General features: G+C 36.9%; 1 protein-coding gene across 1 annotated transcript in view; it reads right to left on the reverse strand.

Moving 5' to 3' along the window:
• Positions 1-22569, reverse strand: part of SLC2A9 (solute carrier family 2 member 9) — a 78467-nt gene that overhangs the window by 12277 nt on the left and 43621 nt on the right. The window contains exons 9-11 of the mRNA XM_040065734.2: positions 17194-17295; positions 16807-16882; positions 569-696 (exon numbers count right to left, since the gene is read on the reverse strand). Of these exons, the coding sequence (XP_039921668.1) occupies positions 569-696; positions 16807-16882; positions 17194-17295 (306 nt within the window). The remainder of the gene's footprint in view (positions 1-568; positions 697-16806; positions 16883-17193; positions 17296-22569) is intronic.

Consider the following 22569-nt stretch of genomic DNA (forward strand, 5'->3'; position numbering starts at 1 on the left):
ACAAGTTTATGGGAGCTTGGGGAAGCTGGGATAGGAACAGATTAATCCATGTAGCAATTAAGCTTCAGCAAGAAGGAACCAGCTAAAGAAGATAAAAGCCTGACAGAAGTTGAAAAAAAAAGAGCCATGAAGCCAAGCTTGTGTAGGGAGGTGCAGAGAGCATCTATTTTCCCATGAGACTAATATGGATTTTCAAAGCATAGGGTAAACCAGATGATGTGTAGCCTTAAGGCTGAAGAAAAAGGCAGAGACAATCACCATCAGTGACTGCAAACCCACACAAAATCATCAGATTGCATAGCTTAAACACTCCAGTGGGGAACTTGCCATAGAGGGTTATCCACGGTTGCAGTATTTTTTTCTACTGCAGGACAACTTACTTCCAACACATTCCAGCAAGGAGATGTGGGTATCACAACTGATCTGTTTATCACAAATGTGGTGGGAATGTCACCCACTTCAATAATAGGGCATTTACTATTTATTACCTGAAATTTCTCCTCAAACGCCATGTGTCCCTCTATACCAGCAACATCACAGCATTTCAATTACCAAGGATGCTGAGTACCTGGATGAAAGGGAAGAGCAGTCCCACGGCGAAGTTGGAGAGCCAGTTGACTGTCCCAGCTATCATGAATGCAGCTGGCCTCTGTGACTGCTGGAAAAACTCTCCAGTGAGGACAAAGGGAATCCCACCTGAAACAGGGTCCAACAAGACAGTGGTTTTAGTAAAGACCCCCACCCATCAGCAGAGATGAACAAGCCTTATGATGCACACCTCCATGACTAGCACTGCTCTGCAGCTCTCTGCAGGGCCATCTGAGACAGATTGGTCAAAATCATATTTTAGAGTAGTGACACTTCTTTCTTTCATGAAATCACATCTCCTGGTTTACATTCTTTTCAGGGGTGACAAGCAAGTAACAGAGCAGTGAATCCACACAGCAGCTTCCAGAACATCATGTGATGAGCTGTTTATTAAAAAATAAGAATTATTGTTTCTACTAAAATGCTTGAAATATTGAAAATTCAGAGACACTGCAAAATACTTTTAGATCTTAACAGTTGGAAAAATGGCTCCAAAGAGAGTCCTATTAATTTATAATTATTACCCATTTTATTTCAGCAATAAAAAAGACAAAACTTTTGCTTCCCTATGAGTATATTTTCATTGATGTTTTAATTCATTCCCTTACCAGATACTGCTGGCATTTCTGGTGAGGCCTATTTCTCCCATCAGCCTGACATCCATCATAACAATTGCAGTTGAATACCATGTTTGTGACTCATGTTTCCTTCCACTTAGGCAGTGGACTACTTTGTACAGCACTGGCATATTGCTGCCCTGACAGTAAACCCCAGGGAGCAGCTGTCTAGTAGCTGAAAACCTCAGTTTATGATATTTGGCTTCCTTCCTTCCCACCAAATAAATCAATAAAATATTTCTATTTTTAGATAGCAAAGCCTGTATTTTATTTGCTGATTGGCTCCATAATTCAGTTAATATTACACATTAGACTTACATCTACTTGCAGAATTATTTCATTACAGTTCCAATAACTGTACAACTAGTAACATCAGTATTCTGCCTCTAGGTCCTCAAGTGTGCTGGTATTACCTCTCTCACTATGCAGCTTTGTAGGCAAGACACATATACACCATGTAAGACTATGCAAGTCCTTCCCCTGTTTTAAGCATTTTAACAAGATAGTGTAAACAACCAAAACCATATTTATAGATACATTTACTTTCATAAACCTCTATAAAAATACCGACCTCCAAAAGATTTATAAATTAATAAGAAAACACCACTACAGGCTTATCCACCCACTGGGTCTTCTCCTTGCACATCTTTCCTTGGTCTATGTGCTAATCTTTTGCACTACCTTTACCCTTGGACGTTAGTGAATACATCTCCGAGTGCATTATAAGGATGCATCCTTATGTAACCCCTGGTGCTCAATGGTCCTGGGCTTAAACACATGCACCAGAAGTTCCTGTGAGCAGTGTGAAATAGGGACTTGCAAACACATAACATCACATGCAGATGACACATGTTATTAGACATTCTTCCAGATACAGAAACTATGAATATGTGCATAAAAGAAAGGCAATCTGATGCAGCAAACAGCTACTCTCCATCATGAGCTTTTTGTGAGGACATACCTAAAGTGGTAGCAAAGCTCTCAACTGAATTTTCTGTGCCAAAGAGTGGCAGGATAAATTACACCAAAAGAGGAGAGAATAAATAAATTTTTTTACTCCTACTTTATACATAGGAAACAGATATGGAGAGTTTAAACCATCCAAACTGCATCTTTGTATCTTTCTATAAGACATATGTAGTGTCAGAATTCTGTGACTAAAAAAAGTAATCTCTCCCAGCACCAGTTTGAACATGAAGAATAAGTATCTGAACCCTGATAACTTAACAAAATTCAAGCAACTTGGGGTCTGTCAATGCTTGATGGCTTCCAGTGGCCATTCTATCATACCCTTGGGATTGGGTTCAAATGGCAGCAACCACATCTGTTCTGTCAGCATTCGGTTTGGGTCCTAAATACCATATGAGGCAGCAGTTTGCCAGGACACTTGCCCCTTAGAGGGGAAGGACGGGAAACAGAGAAATTGTGTAAGATGACTTATTTATGATCATTTATTCTGTCATGCCTTTGCTGTAGGACAATCTACAGAGGTGTTGCTGTTCCTGTCAGTATAATAAAATATGCTGTTGGAAACAGCATTTGGAAAAGCAGCATTTGGAAAAACACATATTTGCACAAGTGAGAAAAAAGCCAGAGGCAAAACAAAAAACCAAACCAAAACAAAAACAAACAAACAAACAAAAAAACCCCCACACAAAACAGAAGGAAAGAAATAAGTGTAATGGAAATAAAAATGCATTGGCATTATCTTGGAACAAGTTCCTTGAAATTCCAATTTAATTTCTAAGAATATATCAATTATCACTAACTTTCAAAAATTCTGCGGAGGAATGGGAAGGGTGGAACAGACAGACCTCCCAGCTTTCTCATAGTCTAGAGAAGTGTATCCACAGCATCACAAAACTGAGAAAGTCAGCTTCTGTAGAGGGATGACTTACAAGAGTCATAAAGAGGAACCAAGGAGCCTGAAAAGTGGTACATGAGTTATGTGAAAGACAGGTCAGGTCTGGGAACACAAGGAATGGAATGAAGCCAGGTCACCGCTGTCTCTTGCTGTATGCCTGGAAGAGCATGGACTTGACTTTATGAGGATGAAGAGGAGGGGATGTGAACGCCTTCCAAGGGCCACACCACTGTGAAGAACGCACTCTGCAACTGAGTGAAGTGAAACAGAAACTCGGGAGAGCTGAAGGAAAACTGCAAGGCCTTAAAGTCACAGCCAGTGAAGGTACCTGAGGTCAGCTGAACCTTTAGTCCCAGAATTCCATCCTCAGTCATTTCAAGGTGTCAGGGATGTGCTCAAGGACTCCCTTGGAACTCACTGTTCTTTGAGATACAAATCTGAGTGCCTGGGGCTGAAGGAAGCAGTATTATGCTTTGACTACATAAGTTGGATCTGAGCAGAGATCACAGTACTGTGACATCCTGCCAACCACTTCCCAGAGTCAGTCTCTGCAAGGTACCCTATATAATCACTAGGCCAGATGGGTCTGTGTTCCAACATGGGAGCTTGGAAACCACTATCAAAAGCAATCCAGCCAAAGCACTGTATTTTTGGACCAGTCTTTAAATGCTTTGTTGTGAGTTTTGCAACTTGAACACATACTTGAATGTGGGTGAAATAATTCACCAAAAAGCTACCTGATGATCTTTCTCATGGAGGATGAACTTGGCATTGTCCTTTCCCTTGGAAGGCTTTACATACAATTTTCAGTGAAACAGCTTTATTTTAGCTCTGAACATAAAACAAAAAAGTGTATATTAGGATTCCCTGTAGGAGTTTTTCAACAAGTAGCTTCCAAACATGAATTTAAACAGGTAATGCATTGACCACATAATTACAGTGATTAATTTCTAGTACTCTGTTCTTTTCAGCATTGCAATGAACATAATAGAAAAACTCTTAACATACTGCAATGCTAGTAAAGAGTGATAGTTATACCTGTTAGGATTCTATATCTGTTGGGAACTACAAATGTCTTACTGCAGGACTTGTATATCAGTAAGCTGTTTAATAAAACTAGGTTAAACACACATGACACAATTAGATATGCATAAATATGTCTGTTTCTATGTTCTTTATTACTTTATCTCTGTAATTAGTCCAGATACACATAGAAACAATGTCATGTGCTGGTAAAAATCCAGACTCGTAATCCAGTACTCTTTTATGCATGAAATCGGAAAGTTAGAACAGAAAATATATTTTTGGTATCCATGCTATAGATTTTCAAATATATATTTAAATTTACACAAGTATCATCGTGTTTTCTTAGAAAAAAATAGGCCCACATATTTACTGTTTTGTTCAGGGAGCAGTTATGAATAAATATTTCTTAGCAGAAGTTACATGAGTCAGTGCAAAAACCTTAATACAGAAAAAATAAGAAAGGAAGGAAAATGCTGAACTCCTCATTCTGTTCTTATCCAGTACCGAATTGAGAATTTATGTTATGGCTATATATATGATTTATGAAATGAGACTGTTACAAGAATAAATGCCTAATACAAATCAGGGAGATTTATTACAGGGGTAAATCACCTCTAAAAGTGACAGAAATTTTGTGCCCTAAGAGCCATTAAAGAAAAAGGAGCTCTCCCTGAGCTAGCAGCTCATCTTTCAATACCCACCCAAGCCAAACCCTGGTGTGTGAAGGCAGTGACCCCATGGCAGCCAGAGGGTTTCCAGCCCCACCAGAAGGACCACCCATGGCCACCCAGCCTAGTGACCTCCTGCAGGTCTCAGCTCTCCAAATTCTGCCCACGCAGGGGAGAGTCTGAGAATCCCGAAAGGATGATTAGGGCAAGAGCTCCCAGACTTTCCAGCTCCATGGTTTGAGGCAAGGAGTCTTCAAAGGGAGATGTTTTGAGAAAACAGGCAACTACCTTACAACAATGTTCTGGTTTTGGGATGCTCTAGCAGCTCTACACACGATCAAGCAAAATGGTTTTGTCTGCAAGGCAAGGCAGGGAAGACTGATATATCCTAATAGGGTGGTGGGACAAAGTGCTGTCTTAAGGTTTTGCTACTTGCAATTCAAGGGCCCTCTAGAGAGCAAATGAGGGAGAGAAGAAGTGGAAGTGAGACAAAACTCTTGAAAGATAACTGCTGGAAGAGCAACACAATGTTCTTCAGTGAGAGAGCAAAAGGCTGTTTGTTTTTACCCAGACTTTAGTTATTAAAAAACCCCAAAGAAACAAACAAACTAATAAACAAACCAAGCCCAATGTAACCAATGAACAAAACCTCCAAAAATGTGCCACAAAACCTATGGGAAAATATATTTTGTGAATACTACTAGGGAGAGATGCAATGCAGTTCCCTAGTTTCTTCCATTTCTGTAGGTCTACAGATAGAAGAAGAATTTTGTAAAACAGATAGCTCAATCTTTATAGAGGTGTTCTGTCATGTGTTAGATTATTTTAACTTGCACTTTGTGTTTGATTGAATAATACCCCACCAAATATGACATTACAGTCAGATATGACAGCTGTATTCCCAGCTAATCCTGCTGAGAGAACTGGGAGCAGAAGGTGTGACAAGGGTGTACTGAGTCACAGCTTCATGCTACAGGTTTTTCTAGCTGTCTGCAGCTCTTCTCCACGGATAATTAAGTAAAACAGGCACTTTGTTTGTAGAAAATGGTATAGTTCATTAACCACATTAATTTATACCATTTGAATCTTATCTGCCTTAGATGAAGAAACAGTAGAAAACATTTAAAGCAGTCAGTCTATGGCAAACCAAAAGTGCAAACTATAAGACCAAACTAAAACACACAAATAATACAAAACCTTGCAAACTCCGATATTATAATATTTTGTATTTATAGTTATTAAAGGACTAGTTTTTAATGCAGTGTTGTGTGAAAGACTTTTAGCATTGATTAATTGGCTCTTGGTTTGGCATCGGTATAAAACCTGCTATTCCAACAGCATTTAGAAAGTCAGTTTTGGAGGTATTCTAAACTTTGTTGGTGCAAGGCAACCTATATCACTCAGGGTAAATAAAACAAATTAAGCAATGGTGCAGAACAAAAATATTGATTCACTCTGTTCTAACCTCAGTAGTTAAAATGTTATTTCTTGGTTTTCGGGTAATTTACACTGAAATGGCTGACATACAACAACAAGGCTATTGCAGAAAATATAATAAATCACACAAAATTCTTTCAAGGTCCATTTAGGTAACTAATTTTACAGATGATATTCCATGCAAAAAAAAAGACACAATACCTTTATCTGAACCACCCGGTAATTTCCTGTTCAGTGAAATTCTCCCCCTCTTGAATATTAATTAGTGTGTTTTCCTATAATTTTTACTTCTATAAGTCAGTGCACTCAAGCAGAATTTTATGAGCAATCCTTTACTGACTGAATAATTTTTTGCTGAAAATTTGTTCAACAAAATACTTATCACATAACTGATGAATCCAAATAAGTATTTTTAAGACATTTTTCCTTAGATGAGTTATAACAATTCCTTTTGAAATACAACTGTTGACTATTAATGTGAGGAATATATTTAATTTTGAATTTAATTTAATTTAATTTATTAACTTAATTTTTTTGGTCTCTTTTATTGTAAGACCAGTAATATGTAGGCCATTCTGACAAACTCCAAACAAAATGAATACCTTTTTTTCTTGTTTTTTGGTAGCAATTTCAGAATATTGGGATATTTGGTAAGTTTTAAATTTTTTTTGTTACTATTGTTGCTTGATTTTTTTTTTACCTGTTTTTGATCTTTTGTTTGTAAAAACTGAACATCAACATTAAATTTCTCCCCTGGTTCTTGGCAACATTTCTTTTTGCTTCACAATTATAATGCTGCATAGCTACCAAAGAATAAAATGCAATTTAAAAAAATGCACTCAACTTATAACTACATAAATAGTTAATAGTCTTTTAAACATTTCTGCCATATGTTCAGATCCACTTTATAGCACCACAACCCTAATTATAGCCCAACTTTCTGTTCTATTTGAATGTGAAGGATTTTTTTTTTTAATGATCTATGACTCTGTATAATAGAATTAAATTTATAATTATTCTCAGTAACAATGATGATTAGGCACTTCTGTTCATATTAAATTGTTAAAACCAATTATCTCAATGATGAGAACAATGATGAGAGAGTTTTTACTTTAATAAAAGCACAGAGCTGTCCCTTGTACATTCATCCACTTTATAGATGGAAGTAGTGTGGAAATAGCCAAGTTAAAGACTCACAAGTGTGTTCAGCCCAAGGTAAGAGAAATATTCATAAAATCACAGCACTGTGTGAGGACTGAACAGAAGAAAAAACTCAACCCCTATCTATTCTAGGTTTATTACTCCTATGATAATCTTCTGGAAGAAATATAAAGTCATCAGACACCATTTCTTGCCAGGAAATCAAGCTGACAGACCATTAGCACAAAATGCTGCTGGTTGTGAACCTGCAAGTTAAGGCATTCTTGAAAAGTCAGTATATTTTAACAAACAAATTATTCATGCTAGCAGTGCACAATTTCGTGATTGTATAACTGCATTCACCCTGAAGGACACCAACAGTATAAACAAATTTTCAGAGAAGCTGGGACTGAAGAGTTCTCCCTGTCCTTCTCCTGTATAAGATGGGTAACAGACCATGGCTTCATTGTTTATGATTTCTGGAAGGAGTTGAAGTTTTTAGGACACATAACCTCAAATGCCAGTAATTAGAAATTGCTTGCTGATACAGGATGGTGGACAAGGTACGAGGAGCAGTAGCTGTAGAACTAATGAATGTAACTAATGACAATAACAAAAGATGTTTTCCATAAAGAAAATGCTGTGGCCAACAACAACAACAAATATATATATATATTTGTTATATATAATCACAGTTATCTGCTTGCTTACAAACAGAAAGGAAAAGAAAGAGAGACTCAGAAGATGCACTTCGACTAGAAGTACCAGCTGAAGACAGTAACAGTCTTGCTGTGATGAACAATATAAACCTTCTTTTGGATGAAACTCAGAAAGAGGTAACCAAAGCAATAACTCAGTGTTTCCAAAAAAGTGCAGTTTCTGGAGTAGGACAGAAAACATCTGGAGATTTAAAGGAAACAACTTCTTTGACTATTTTCTTGGTCAGACTGACACTGACTACCCTTGTTCATGCAGTTCTCCTTACCTATTTTTTTCCTCTGGAAGTCTCTTACTGGTGTTTATTCATCTTTCTATGCAGTACCTTGGTTACCAAGAAACACTGTCTGGACCCTAGAGCAGTGCTCATTGCAACAACAAACTAATAAACTTTTGCATATAGATCTTACATGGAGGTTAATCAGAAACACATGAGATGAACAGAAAACTTTTTTTTGCTATGCATTGTGCCTGGGCATAAGGGAAATAAAATATTTTTGTTGCCTTATAGTCATTAATCCTGCATCTACTGTTCTTTATTAGTTTGCACTTTAGCAAGTATATCTATTCTATATGTTTGCAGAAAAAAAAGTGGGTTTTTTGGTTTTGTTTTGTTTTTTTTAACTAGGTTTTCCATATCCAACCCCTATTAATCTGAATTATGTACCTAGGTCACTTACAGAGCTTTTGAATAAATGGTTTTTTTTCATGGTTAAATGAACCTCTAAAACACATGGGTGCATTTTTGCAGCAGTAAATTTCTTCAGGGTTGGAGTTGTGAGCCATCAGCAAGTAATTAATGATCATTCAGGAAAAGCTGCTAGTTCAGGTAGGAGGAGTGCTGTCAAGTGTCAAAGCATTCACATTTTGAAAGCTTCAATTAAGATAATTTGTAAAAATCTATTGTTAGCAGGATAAAGTTCATAAGTTTTCCTGCTGCTGAGAACTCCAGGTGTCACCTCCAGCAACTCCTTTATTCAACAGATACAATTACCTTTCAAATACATGGGGTTAATTTTTCTTTAGAACTGCCACTAATTATGAAGAATTGAAATCACTTTTGCTACAGAACTGTTAAAAGTTATGCATTTTCTCTATGCTGCTCTTTAAGAGAAAAGAATTTAAACATAAAATAGGTATTAATCCTAAAATATATGTTGAATGACATTGCATTTAATATATTCACGGGGTATGTTATCCTCTTCCCCTCCCCACCCCCCAAAAAAAAGCAATTAATATTTAAAGGAATTCTAGTCTTATTTCTTAACAGCCTAAAAAATCAGTTTGTTCACTCAAAGGTAATCATAAGATAAATTCTCAACTAGTTGTCTTGGTAGAAGTAGTTGAAAATACAGTTGAAAAGACTCCTGTCCCCAGGGTTAGGCAGGAGCTTCTTCCATGGCTGGAGAAAACCAGGAGAGGAGGGGTAGGTGAGTGCTGTGCTCCCAGCCCACGGCAGCTGGAGCAGTGGCACGGACACCCAGGCTGTGCCGCCTGCTGCTGGGAGGGCACAACACCAGCCCCAGGGGTTCTTGCTTTGGGATGGATGGCAGCCCTCAGCAAGGGGGTGGCACAGCAGGGGATGGGCCCCGAGGTCTCAGAAAATCTTCAGCTGAGACTGCCTCCAGGGTATTACAAGTTTCTGAACTGAACCATAACTTCACATTTGGAGTATCTAATTGATATTTGGGCAGCATGTTTTAATTCTGCTGTTGTGCCTGCAAAAGCCTTACAATTATCAATGAACCAAAACTTTTCCTAAATACCTGGGAAAACTAAAGTTACTTCTGCACAATTACTCTCCATATCCAATGCAAGAACTACCTGGCATTATCAAAGAATTCCTATCTGCTGTAAAGATTTCTAGTTTATAGAACTTTCTAAAAAAATGAAAACTAAACTAACCTTTCAAATCTACTACTTTTAAACTAAATATAGAACATCATGAGTTTATTTGTTTCTTTTACCCTCATACATTTTCTGATACAGAGAATGGGTTTTTTTTACACTCAAGCAAGCTCAAACTCTTGGCATAATGCCTCTGTGGGAGGCCATGAGTGTTAGAAGTTTTTACGTCCCACACTAAGTGGAGAAGCTAAAACATCACACAAAGCTTCTGTAAATGCCTATTTCAAGCAATAATACTGATGCTGCCTTTCATTGCAGTACTTTCACATACTACATGTGTGTTTATCACACCTTTGGTTGTTTCACATGCAAGAGCTGATTTTTATTTTCTTCACTCATGACATTTCAGGATGAACAAACCTCGTGACTTTCAAAGTGACCCTTTTATGACGACAGCTCTGCTGTCAATACAGCTGCACACATATATTCAGAGTAAGAGCGTGGACTGATTTAAACTTTAAATACCAAAGTATCTTTGATACATCTCAGGGCACAGCAATGATTTCCCCTGGGTTTTCTTTTGTTTATCTTATAATGTCAATTTAAAATTGTTTTCAATTGTATTTACTGTATTGAGCTGTGTTAGGGAAGCCTCCAGAACACATTCCATAAGCCATGACAAATATTATAAAACTGTCAAAAAAGAAACAAGTATAAGTGAAAGATTTTTCTGGAATGGCCTGGTTTGTTGATATTTCTCAGCTGTGTCTGAAAATGCAATTACTATAAAAAGTAACAATTGAAAAATTAAGATCTTACTACCATAAAATTACTTTTTTTCAATTTCATCTGAGTTTGAATTTTACTGATTTCTCTTTCTTGTAGTCAGAGTGTGACTGGAAACATATCACTGATCTGATTTTGTTATGCATACTTAAATGGAAAGTTATTTTAAAAGTAGGAATTTAAGTAACACCACACAGACTTGTGTTTGATCACACTAAATTCAGCCTTATTTGTGCTGAACTCAGCAAGACTTCTGTGGAGAAATGCTACTTGTCCACAGAAACACTTACAGGATTAAAGACCAGAATAACTATTTCTAAGACATTATGTGACATAAGACTGCAAAGCCAAAATGCCTGAAGACACTGTGTATGACTTAGCCACTGTTGTTTTTTTTGTTTGTTTGTTTTTTTGTTTTGTTTTGTTTTGTTTGTTTGTTTGTTTGGTTGTTTTTTTTTTTTTTTTTTGCAGTAACCAGCTAGAAAATTCCTCGGGCCACATGTGCATCTTTGCAGACACTGTGGACTTTTAGACAGGTAAAAACATGGTAAGACCTTATACAGAAGATCAAGCATCTCACTTAGAGAGAAATAAAGAACACAAGATTTGAAGATAAGGGAATCCAGGATCATTTTAGATCATCTTGTTCAAATACCATCCTCAGTTGTTTCAGGTGGTGTTTAATTCTCAGCCTATTCTGTGAGACACTATGAAGTTATTCTGGATCTTTTCATATATAAATCTGTTTTCTCCACCTTCACAGTAGCCCTTCTTTGCAGCCCTTCTGTGCTAACTGCTGCCTGAGCAGTTTCATGCTCCAACATTCAGCTCTAAGTCATCTCAAAAATGATGACACGATGCCTGACAACACAAAGAGCATTTTTCACATTACAATTCAGTGAGACAATGCATGACAATATGAAGTATTAGGTCTTTAAGAAAACTCTAAAAGAATGTGCATAGAGAGTGTTCATATAAAACAATCTTTCAAATTACTTAGATAAAATATAATCAGCTATGTGGAAGACTTTCATGTGATACTGAGAAATAGTATTCTTATATTTTTCCTTAGCAAACTGGCATTTTTCAGACACTTTTAAATCTTTACACTGTTCTGAGTTTCTAAGCCTCTTTTTCTCTCCAGGTCATGCAGACATATATGCCCCATTCTTAGAAATGGGCAAATGCAAAAGATTTCAACAAAACCATAATATCAAACTTGAAGAGCCACCAAAATAACACAGCTTTCTGGCACAAAGATGGCTTGAGTTATCATGTTCAGGCAATGGACATGAAATCGCCTCCTCAGATTTTTGGAACTTCTATGAGTATTACTGTTTGTTGTAATAAAAGGTAATTTTTTTTTTCTTTCCAAAGGACTCCAGGGAACTCTTTGGAAGAAGGTACATATCAAATGCCTTCTGGTGCACACGTGGCAGATCTCCCTCCCACATGCAGTGGTCAAAGGATGGGCAGCACACCTGTGGTATACAAACACTTTTTACAGATATTACAGCCACAATTAGGGTCTGGGGTTATTTTTCCTTATTTCCAGTGCTTCAGGGCACCATGTTTCCAGAGCCAGCAAATTTGCAGAGATTTGAAAGCAACGATACTTATTCAGTTTCTGAAAGAAGGTGGTAAAAGAAGATTGCTTCAAAGCTAGGTATTTTATCAAAACAGCCCAAATCCTCCCACCTCCTGCCATCTTTGCATTTAGTGAAAGACAGGCATCATTCCTCACTTCAGCCACCAAGTTTTCCTGCCCCTTCTCTGCAGCAGTGCCTTCTCTACTTATCAAAACTGGATAGAAAGGTGTTGCACTTAAACAGAATATGCTTCTAAGGAAGAAATACCAATAAATCACTTCATACCAAGATAATGCAAGGAAATGCTCTATGCCAGGTTTCCAAGTTCTGAAGGTCTTGACTGTCTTTCTGCTACCCTTATTTTCACTAGGAAGGTTATCTGGAAGTTTGTGCCAATGTTTCTGTAATCCCCAATTAATCAGTTGATCAGGTTTTTTCTCCACATGTTCCACTATCTGACACACCTTGACAGGTGTGACAAAAGCCATTCTCTGGTTCAGGGCGTGACCATATAATTGTTTTATATGAGATGGAAAAACTTCACAACCAAAACCTGCAAGTCCCTCCCATCTGAAAATTCATGACAGACTCACTGACAAGTGAGGTCAACATCCCTGCAGACAAATCAGGAAATTGAATGGAACACATTCTGTGTCAGTTTTGGGGTGTTCAGTTGTTTTTAAAAAATATTTGGCTGGTGATCAAAGGGGACATTCTGCAGCTGGTTTTCTAAAACTACAATGAACAATTTTCAATTCTCCCAGAAAAATCAAAAATCACTTGCTGGCACAACAACTATTGTAAAGGTACAATGAGTGAATGGGGAATTTAAGAAAATAGACAAAAATAAGCAGAACATTCCCTTTTTTTGTTTTGATTTGCCATCTTTCCTTTAAGAGATTGATTTTGCAGGCACAGCTGAACATGAGTGTTCAGTCCATGAAGAGGCAGCCACACAGGCTTAACTGAGAAAGTGGGAATAAATCTTAGTTTTCCTTTTCTCTTAGATATTAATTAAGGCAAAGTTAAAGAAGGAAGATCTTTCACATGTACCTAAACCTGTCTATCACTATCCAGGTTTCCAAGAAGCTGCACATTATTTAACCATTCTGTAAGGGCATTACAAATCAATGCATTTGCTCATGAACAGCACAAATGCTCTCTGCAGATACTGAAAATATTCTCATAATTTTTTATTATTATTATTTGTTTTCTCAGCTGATTTTCTGCTTTTTGCTTTTTGTCTCCTTAGGAGTCAGAACCAATCCCTTCAGTTTTTTCTACTTCCTGTTTGCTGGATTCTTAATTTCAAATGTATCCTATATTTATTTCAGGACCAGCAGATATCTTAATTTGCATAAAATTAACCGAATAGGCACAATGAAGCAACTGTCTGGACCAGAATAACTCTCTGGTCTATAGAACAATAAACGATTTTCTTTCAGATCACAGATTGACGGTATCGAGCATGAGGGCCCCTTTAAGTTTTAGAAAGTGAAAGTGTTCTGCTGTTTGTCTTTTGACAAAAATCATGAAGTACCAAACCACACACATGCCAAACATACCTGTTCCTAGCATAACTGCTTCAGTCCTCAAAAATATCTGCAAGCTGAAAACCTGAGTTCAGAAAATTGAAACAAATAAACACTCTCCACAGTTTATAGTAACAGCTGATCCTCACTGTAAAGAAGCAGATGGGACTCATGCATATGCTCTCAGAAAATGGTTTACACAACATCTAAGCTATCGAGAAGGTATTAGACGTTCTAACAACAGAGAAAATATTGTACTTTTAAAGGCAAATAGAGAGTTAAAGCAGTATTTTTATAAACTCAATTCCTCATGTTATTTGTTATGTTTAGATGGGATGATTTTTTCAAGTACCGATAGCTCAATGAACATAAACTAAATTCATCCTAGCTAAAGACTTGTACCTATGGAATCATTACAAATTGTTTTTGTAGTGTAACTGCAAAAGAAATTAAGATATTGCAGATTAGTTAACAAGAGTCTCTGTTTGACCAATACAAATGAATGGCAAAACTTCTACAAAAGGCTAAAAGTATAAAAAATATGTAGCTTTATAATAAAGAATACATCTTAATTTTCTTGGGGAAACCCCCTTTTACCACCAGAAAGGTGGGAAGGTTATTCTTGAACTTCGGCCTTGCCTCATTAAACCATCAGAGTGCTACAAAAGAACACTAAAGTGTGAAATTTCCCTGCTAAAGGGGTGTCATAAAATATCACTGAGAAGGTGGCAATAAGAAATATCTGTTCATTCCAGAAAAATCTGTGTTGATAAGGTAAAAGTTTACAAGATCACAAGGAAGTTGAAAAGGAGGAAGAGGATCAGTTGCTCTATTTCTGCAAGACCTAGAGGATATCACACAGAGGCTAACAAAGGATGTGTGCATGAAAGGTGATAGACATGTAGTTTTCTTTGCCAAAAACCACTAAAATTCTGCTGTTTCAGGCAGAGATTTAACAAATCCATGGGAGACTATGAAAGCGTTAGAAGCTATTTCTCAGAAAGACCCTAAGCTGGAAAAAAATGTGTTTTGGTTCTCTAAAAATGTCTCACCTACTTGCCCTCTTTGTATTTTGCTCTGGGCTCCTCCCTACAACCACTGCAATGGAGAAAAACAGAAGTACAAACTAATCCCTGTTGATCTTTGTGTAGTAATTAAGGTAGCCTGCTCGACTGCCTGGAGGCAAAACACTTTTCCTTACAGTCTCTCTGCATCTTTCTTGTTTTAACACCTGCCTTCTGCCTCTCAAGCCCCTCACCATGCAGCAATAGGAGACTGGCTCTGCCACTGCAGCACCCTTCTCATAGGTCCCCAAAGCTGTCTCTTCTCAGGCTGGACAAGCCCAGTTCACCCAGCCCCTTCTCACAGGTCTCCTGACTGACAGGGTGACTCTCCAATGGACTTGTCACAGGCTATTGATGTCTTTCCTGTACAAGCAAAGGGGAACGAAACTTGACGCAGTAACTGCACTCAATTATTGAGTTGTGCTTTGTGATACAAAAAGCAATGGGTAAAAAGTGGACTTCTTGTAATAATTTTTTTCTTCAGAAAAAAATATATATGGTCTCTTCTTATTCAGCCATCTTAAAACATTGTTAATAATGGAAGTTGCCCAGCTAAAAGGTAGTAAAGTAGTTCAGATCTCCTAAGCTCCCCTAAAGAGAACAGAGAAGTTTCATTGAAATCAGTCCCCATCAAAGTCAGCAAAAATATTGCTATTGATTTGCAGAGATAGCGGAATATGATTCTTCATAGCTTCTTCTCAACAGATGAAGGGTCAATTGCTGAGATTTTCATTAAAAGCAATTCAGTGTTAAGTGCTACCCAGATATTACCACTATTGCCACATATGACAAATGTTTGAGCACACAGAGGAAAGGCAGAGAGGCCAACTAGGTAGCTGCTAGTACATTATTAATGTTCTTTGACTTTAACAGCACTGATTACAGTGAAAAACACAACAGAAGCTTTAATTTTAATGAATTTCTCTAGAAAGTATGCCAGTAATTTCTAACAATAGGTGTTTATCCCAGATGTATCTGCAGATACTTTATTTCAAAGACATTGTGAAGTACAACACAAATCCTGAATAACATCAGTTAAGAGAAAGAATCTAAATGAAGAACACTAGAATCCATTTTGAAGAATGGTGAGGCGAAGAAGAAAAGCAGGGGTTAATCTTCATACTCTGGAAATATAACATGTAAGAACATAATGATCTGCAAGTTCTAAAAATTGGTGGAACATCTGTAACAGGGGGAAAACCTCAGTTTCTTTCAACAGAGATTTTAAAAACTCCAATGGTAGATGTTGCAAGTAGTTGCACTTAAACCCTCTGAGCCATATAAAACACCAGAAGGGAAGTTTTAAACAAATTTCAAGTCAACATTTGACATTCCTGAGGTATTTAAAATTCAAGAAAAGTTCTATTCCACAGAATTCTTTAACACCCACCCCCCCTTCTCAGTTTAAGAACCATATGTCAGCAGTACAGTAGACTTAGCTGAACCTGAGATTTGTCCTTACAGAAGGACAAAGGGATTGCTATTTTTTTTTCAGTATTTTCACAGTATTTTTCAAAGAAATTAGTGACAAACCTTTTTTCCCAGAAACAAGGGTAAAATAAATATCTTGGTATTCTCCCCATTTTTCTCTAAAGCAGCATAAAAGAGGGTCCACAGAATTACAGCAGCATTTCATTGGAGTCACATCAAACATCAGCAACTCTTCTCCAAATAAACCACAATCAATCAATTAGACCAATTCAGTGGTAAGGATGTATAAACAGATGATTAATGTTTAATGTCAAACTCTTAAAAGAAAAAGAGGCAGAAAATAGTGCACAAGAAACCTCCAAAAGCTCAAGGGAACAAAAGTCTTTCTGGTTTACTGCCAAAGTGAAGTTCTATACAAGTGATTTGCCAACGTAACGCCAGGGCAAAAATACCTATTCTTAGATGTACAAAGAAACATGAAGAGATAATACAGACATACCTGGTCCGATGCAGAAGGATGCAATGATTGCAAGGATACAAAATATGCTGAGGTAAGGAAGCCAATGCACAGTGTTCTGGGTAGATAAAAGACATTCATTTTAAACATATTGTACATATCACAAATTGTCTTCATAATAGTTCCTGCTATGCACAAATCATTGAATTAAGGAGTCTGAATATGAGAATGTGAGAAAGTCCCTATAGCTTTTTAATGCAAAAGATTTGAAGCAAACAGATTCATAAATTAATATAAGAAACCTTTCACTCTTTATGCCAAATTGATTAAAAGAATTGGCTTATGCAGGAATGTCGAGACAAACCAGTATCAAGTATGTTTAAAATAGGTAAAAGAGAGAGTAAAAATCTTTAGGGACCCTAGTGTTACCTGTAAAGTCAGGGAAACAGTGAGTACAGCAAAGAAGACGACCATCAACCCAAAACCCCCGATGAGGAGAGGCTTGCGTCCAAGCCGTTCAATAACTAAGCCCTGAAAAACAAAAAGTGGCATTTGACTCTGTTGAGAAGACACGAAGAACTTGGACCATCAAATATGCTCTCCTAGTAAATATAAAAATCAAAACTAAAACCTTGAAATTGATTTTACACTATTCAAAAGCTATGACATTCATAATTGTGCTCACATTTACGTTGACAAAATTTAACATGTTTGGAAAAAACAATGCAGCATAGTATCCTTATCTAAGACCACTGAAAAAATTGTTTATTATTTGAATGGCTTACAAATATATATTAAATTGCTATGACAATGTTCTTACAATTACAATGTTCTTATAATACATAATTTTTAAATGTCAGTATGTTGAGGTGATTTATAGTCTCTTGCTTTTGCATTTTAACTGTTTCCTAATTTCAACATCACTCTGAATTTAAGCTTAAAACATTTAAAATTTGAGATTTAAATATTTGTAGCATAAATTACATTTTAATAAAACCAAAATTTATTTTAAATTTCTTTTTTTCTCAAGTACAGAATGAGCATTTAGTTATTATTTTGGATAATTAGTGTAACTGGAATATCCAAACAAAAGAAATCCATGCAGCAGAAAATTTGCTCAGACAATTGATTTTAATAGTGATACTTGTGAAGTTACACCCATTTTGAATTTATATTTAACATCTAATGTAATGTAAATCACAAAATCTGAATATATATCTGCTAGAGAACAACACAATGAAGAATTTCTTAAAAAGCTGTGACTTGAAGTTCTGCTAGTCTGACTCATTAAAACAGGCTAACACGTATTTTGTCATAACAGCTGATGTCATTTTCATGTTGGTAACTACTAAAATTACTAATTACACTTGGTTTTCTTTTGAGAAAAATAAAAGAGTTTTATGAAGATTAAAATGTGCCACTTCAAACAAGTTAAAATCAGAATCACACAACTGTTTTCCGTATCATTTACTGGAGACTGAATGCCATCTTCTGCATATCCTTTGAGGAAAAAAAATTAAATGGGCAACTAAAATAAAATCTGGAGTAATATCCTTAATTCCAGGAAACAACATGCATCACTCCACTGCGAGGATCTAGAAAAAATGTGTTAAAGCAAAGTACAGAGACATCCATATATGAAATGCCTTGAGAGGCAAGGGCTCCTCCCTCAGTCTAGGGTTCCCCAGTAGATTTTAGGACAGGCTTGTCTGTCCTAAACACACTTTAATGTTGCACCCTGAGCTGAACTTCTGCACCAGAGATATGCTCTTTGATGCTGCAGATCACTGAAAGCAGCTCTGTGGCAAGATTTTGCACTCTTTATTTCTTTAAATGGTGAAATATACTAACTTGGATGACTTTCACAGCTTCCATAATAGAATTACTGAATTTTAAAAAGGCCTATACTGATATTAATAAGATCTTATGAGGTTCTAATATTTCAGAACTGCAACTGCTTCACTGTCAAAACCTCTACAAGATGGCAGCTATTTCCCATTATGATGAATGAATCCACCTTGCAAACACACATGACCACAGACACTGAAGCAAGAGGCAACTTTAATGGCTTTGAGGGTTAAAAAATTATTTGTTATGCCTGTAAGACCTATCTTCTGCAACTTCTGCATGAGACATCTGCAAGAGGTGTTGGTAATTTGGAGTGCATTCTATGTTCATCAATAAATATTGCACATGTAATTTGACATACTGTGCAATTTCTCTTATTTTTTTCAGTGTTGGATTGATGGTCATAATCAAGCAATTTTGGTGTTACATAGCTGCAAGGTTTTGTATTAAAACAGGGTCAGGGACTGAGCATTTCTTAGAGAGAAAAAGTTCATAGATGCTTCTCATACAATACATGGGACAAATGTGATATATCGTTTTCACTTGTAAAACTCAAAGCCAAACAAATTCCAGTAAAGAAGAACAATTTGGACTTGGTCTTCTATAACAGCAAGTTTCCCGGATGAAAGCAATGCTGGTTTTGAGGTTGTAAACAGACAGCAACTTAATTTTTTAGTTATGATTATACAAAGCCAAAACTCGTTCACTTGCAAAACCCACTAAGATGCTTATGACTCATAAGAAGTGGAAGATGATTCACCAGTTTCCAAGTATTTATAGTTCTGAATGCTCCACTGCTATGCACTGGTAACTGTTACCTATTGGAGATGTATAGCAAGTCAAAATATACTGTACAGTAGAATAAAGGAAATAACAAGAAATCCAGACAACAGAACACTGCAACTCTTTGCTGTGATGACACCTGAGTTACGCGCCAGGCTGTGTGGGCTGATACTTGTTTCTGTGTGATCATAAACATGCATTTGTAGAAACCTATACCCAGTCATGATGATTAACACAGCTGAAATTACTGAAACTGTGTAAAAAATACTGCAACCAAAATTCTCTCAACACAAATGTTTCGTGATAAAAAGGCAAATGATATACAAACTACATTAACCGTTCACACAGCCTTACTTCTGTCTATCAGGAAACACTTGTGAATAAAGTTAAAGAAGCAAATGTTAACCTTTTCACTCAATTCAGCTGCAAATACCAGGGCTGACATAATGAAAGCAGAGTGCATAGACCAGACAAGCTTCCTTGGATAAAATGAATGTGCAAACAAGTCCTGCAGTCCAAGCAGGAAGTCGTTGCATACTGTTCCCTACTTATATCCTGGCCCTAAATTATACTAAGCAAACCCTATCAGGTTTTCTTGGTGTCTCAACTCTGTGAAGAAGTTTGCTTTACAAGTTAATGTCAAGAATAGTCACACTTTCTTTCCATTTATTTTGGATAAAATCTGAGTAAGACTTTGTGACTAGATTCAGACTTAACATGGCAAGCTAACACTATGTTATTTCCATTTTAAATATTAGGATTAAAATGGATAACCTCATTTATATCAGTTCATGACACAATGCATAATATCTTGTACCCAGGAAAAGGAGAGGAACAGTAGACTGAGAATTATAAATTGGGGGGCTTTGATTAATATTTTGATGTATATCCATTAGTCTACTGTATGAACTATTCATTTTAAAACAAAAAAAAAGGGGCTATTTAAAACAAAAAAAGGGGAAATTAAAGGCCTAGCATCAACTTTGACCACATAAGCACAAGCCTTAAATAAATCTGTCTGCAAGGCTCACACATCAATTTACCTGTATCTGTATTAAAGCCATGACAGGATAAGATCCTACACAACTTCTGCAGGTACCTGTCTAAAGATTACTCTCAGTAAAGCATGGAATTGATTACTACATTTTTAAGCTCAGTCTGAAGAACTTTGCAGTAAGGCATCCTTAGTCAGCTTCACTTGGCAGTGAAAATTTCTATTCACTAAAGATTCTCTCATACTCAATACCTGCCAAGACCAGCACAGCCAAAATGTAGCCCATGCAAGGACTTATCTTAGCCATCCACTTTTGCTTCAGCAGTGTTTGGCAACAGCCTCTAAGGCAGCACAAACCACCCATCTCCTTATTCCTATTCTGGCCCTTCACGAAACTGTAGATATTTCTGAAGCAAAGCCCCTTCTAGTGATAATTTAGTTGTTAAATCATTAAGCTATCATGTTTATGCTATAAAAGCCAGACTAGATCTCAGCTTTGATCTGTGACAGCTTATTGTGGTTGATGCTTTATTTTCTAATGGTGATACTTGAATGCCCTGATGCAGATCATCCTGAATATATTGATAAGAATTACTCAAACCTAATACTTTTAATACACAAGAGCAAAAGATACATCTTTAAAACTTTCAATTTCTGAATATATCCAACAGAATTATCCAAAAGAATTTGTACTACATAAATGCAGCCTTTAATCATGTACACCTTGGGTCTTAGGAGTGGTGTTGTATGGTTACTAGGACACATGCAGTCCTCATCTGTTCAAAACTCCATATGTATTAAAACAATTCAAAAAGAATAATGTCTTCACCTAAAAGAAATCCTGTTGATTACCTTTGGGCTAAGGCAGTGTGCATGAACAGTCTCTCTGCAGTCCACCCTGCAGAGAAAATATTCCCAAATGCCTCTGGCCTTTCACAAACACTGTGACCTGAGACACTGCTTGCCCAATCCCTTTTCTACTGCTGTCTCTATCTGGCCTACTACAGTACCTTCAAATTCTGGTAATCCTCGAGCAACAGCTTGTTGGGGTGAAGGGACAAAGAGGGGGAAAGGCCATGTTTGCCACATTCTTGCCCTCTCTACTTACATCCTACTGGAAATTATGGGTATGTGAAGGCTGATTCAGACTTAGTGTGAACAATGTCACAAGGGACTTATTTGAAAGCCTTAGTAAAAAACAGATCCTGACATAACTTCCTAGGAACCCTCAAGATTCTAGTATTTGTCACCCCATTTTATTCACTTGCTAAGACTGGCTGTTACTGGAACATATTTCTTTCTCTTCTGACCACAGGGGACCCAGAGTTTCAGCAGAGAGCTCTTGCATCATCCTGTGGAAACCATGGAGGAAGGTGGAAAACCATGTTGGAGATTCTGTGGAAGTGTCTGGAACGCCCTTTATTTAAGATGTGCCATGCCCTGAGCAGGGACTATTTCCTTCTATATTGAGATCTATTAACAGTAAAAGAAGCAAAGAATGAGTCTAAGAGAATGAGTCTTTGTCATGACATCCTAAAGCAGATTAAAATCCGCTTGTTGAAGAAAGCTGGCTTCCCTGACTTCTGTGTGATACTGCAAAGGATTTCCTACATACTTTTATGGTCTAGTACTGCAGTGCATTTTAACTCATCCCAGGCTTCACATATCTTGTCTCTGTCACAGGCTTTTAGTAACACCATCATGCATCATCCTATGGGAAACACTTAGAGCACAGTCTTCTCAATATAGTCTCATCTAGAGTCTTTCTGTGAACATTATAATGAAACCAAGTGTGGTGCCACAGATGGCAAAACTTGATGTGGGATGCTTAATTTGAATAACATTCCCTTTTATTCTATGCTGGCTTCAGGGAGGAGGGAAGGAATTTTTTCAGACATTTACTTCTGTCTTCCTTTCCATTCACCCCGCTCCTGTGCTAATGGCAGGCACTGGAAAATTGCTGTCTTTGCCCACTAAGAGTAATACAACAACTAAAATTAACCTGAATTACTAAAAATTAGGAAATAGCAGCAGTAATCAATCTTACTGAATAATAACTAAGTTTGTGGTATGCTCTTACTTTAGTAATTATAGAACAGACTTCTAATAAACACAGGGAATTATTTAGGTTCCATCCTGCTTCAAAGAATTGTATCAGGTTAGGTAACTTACTGCTGTAA

This window comes from Hirundo rustica, chromosome 5, assembly GCF_015227805.2.
Source record: "Hirundo rustica isolate bHirRus1 chromosome 5, bHirRus1.pri.v3, whole genome shotgun sequence".
Classification (NCBI taxonomy): domain Eukaryota; kingdom Metazoa; phylum Chordata; class Aves; order Passeriformes; family Hirundinidae; genus Hirundo; species Hirundo rustica.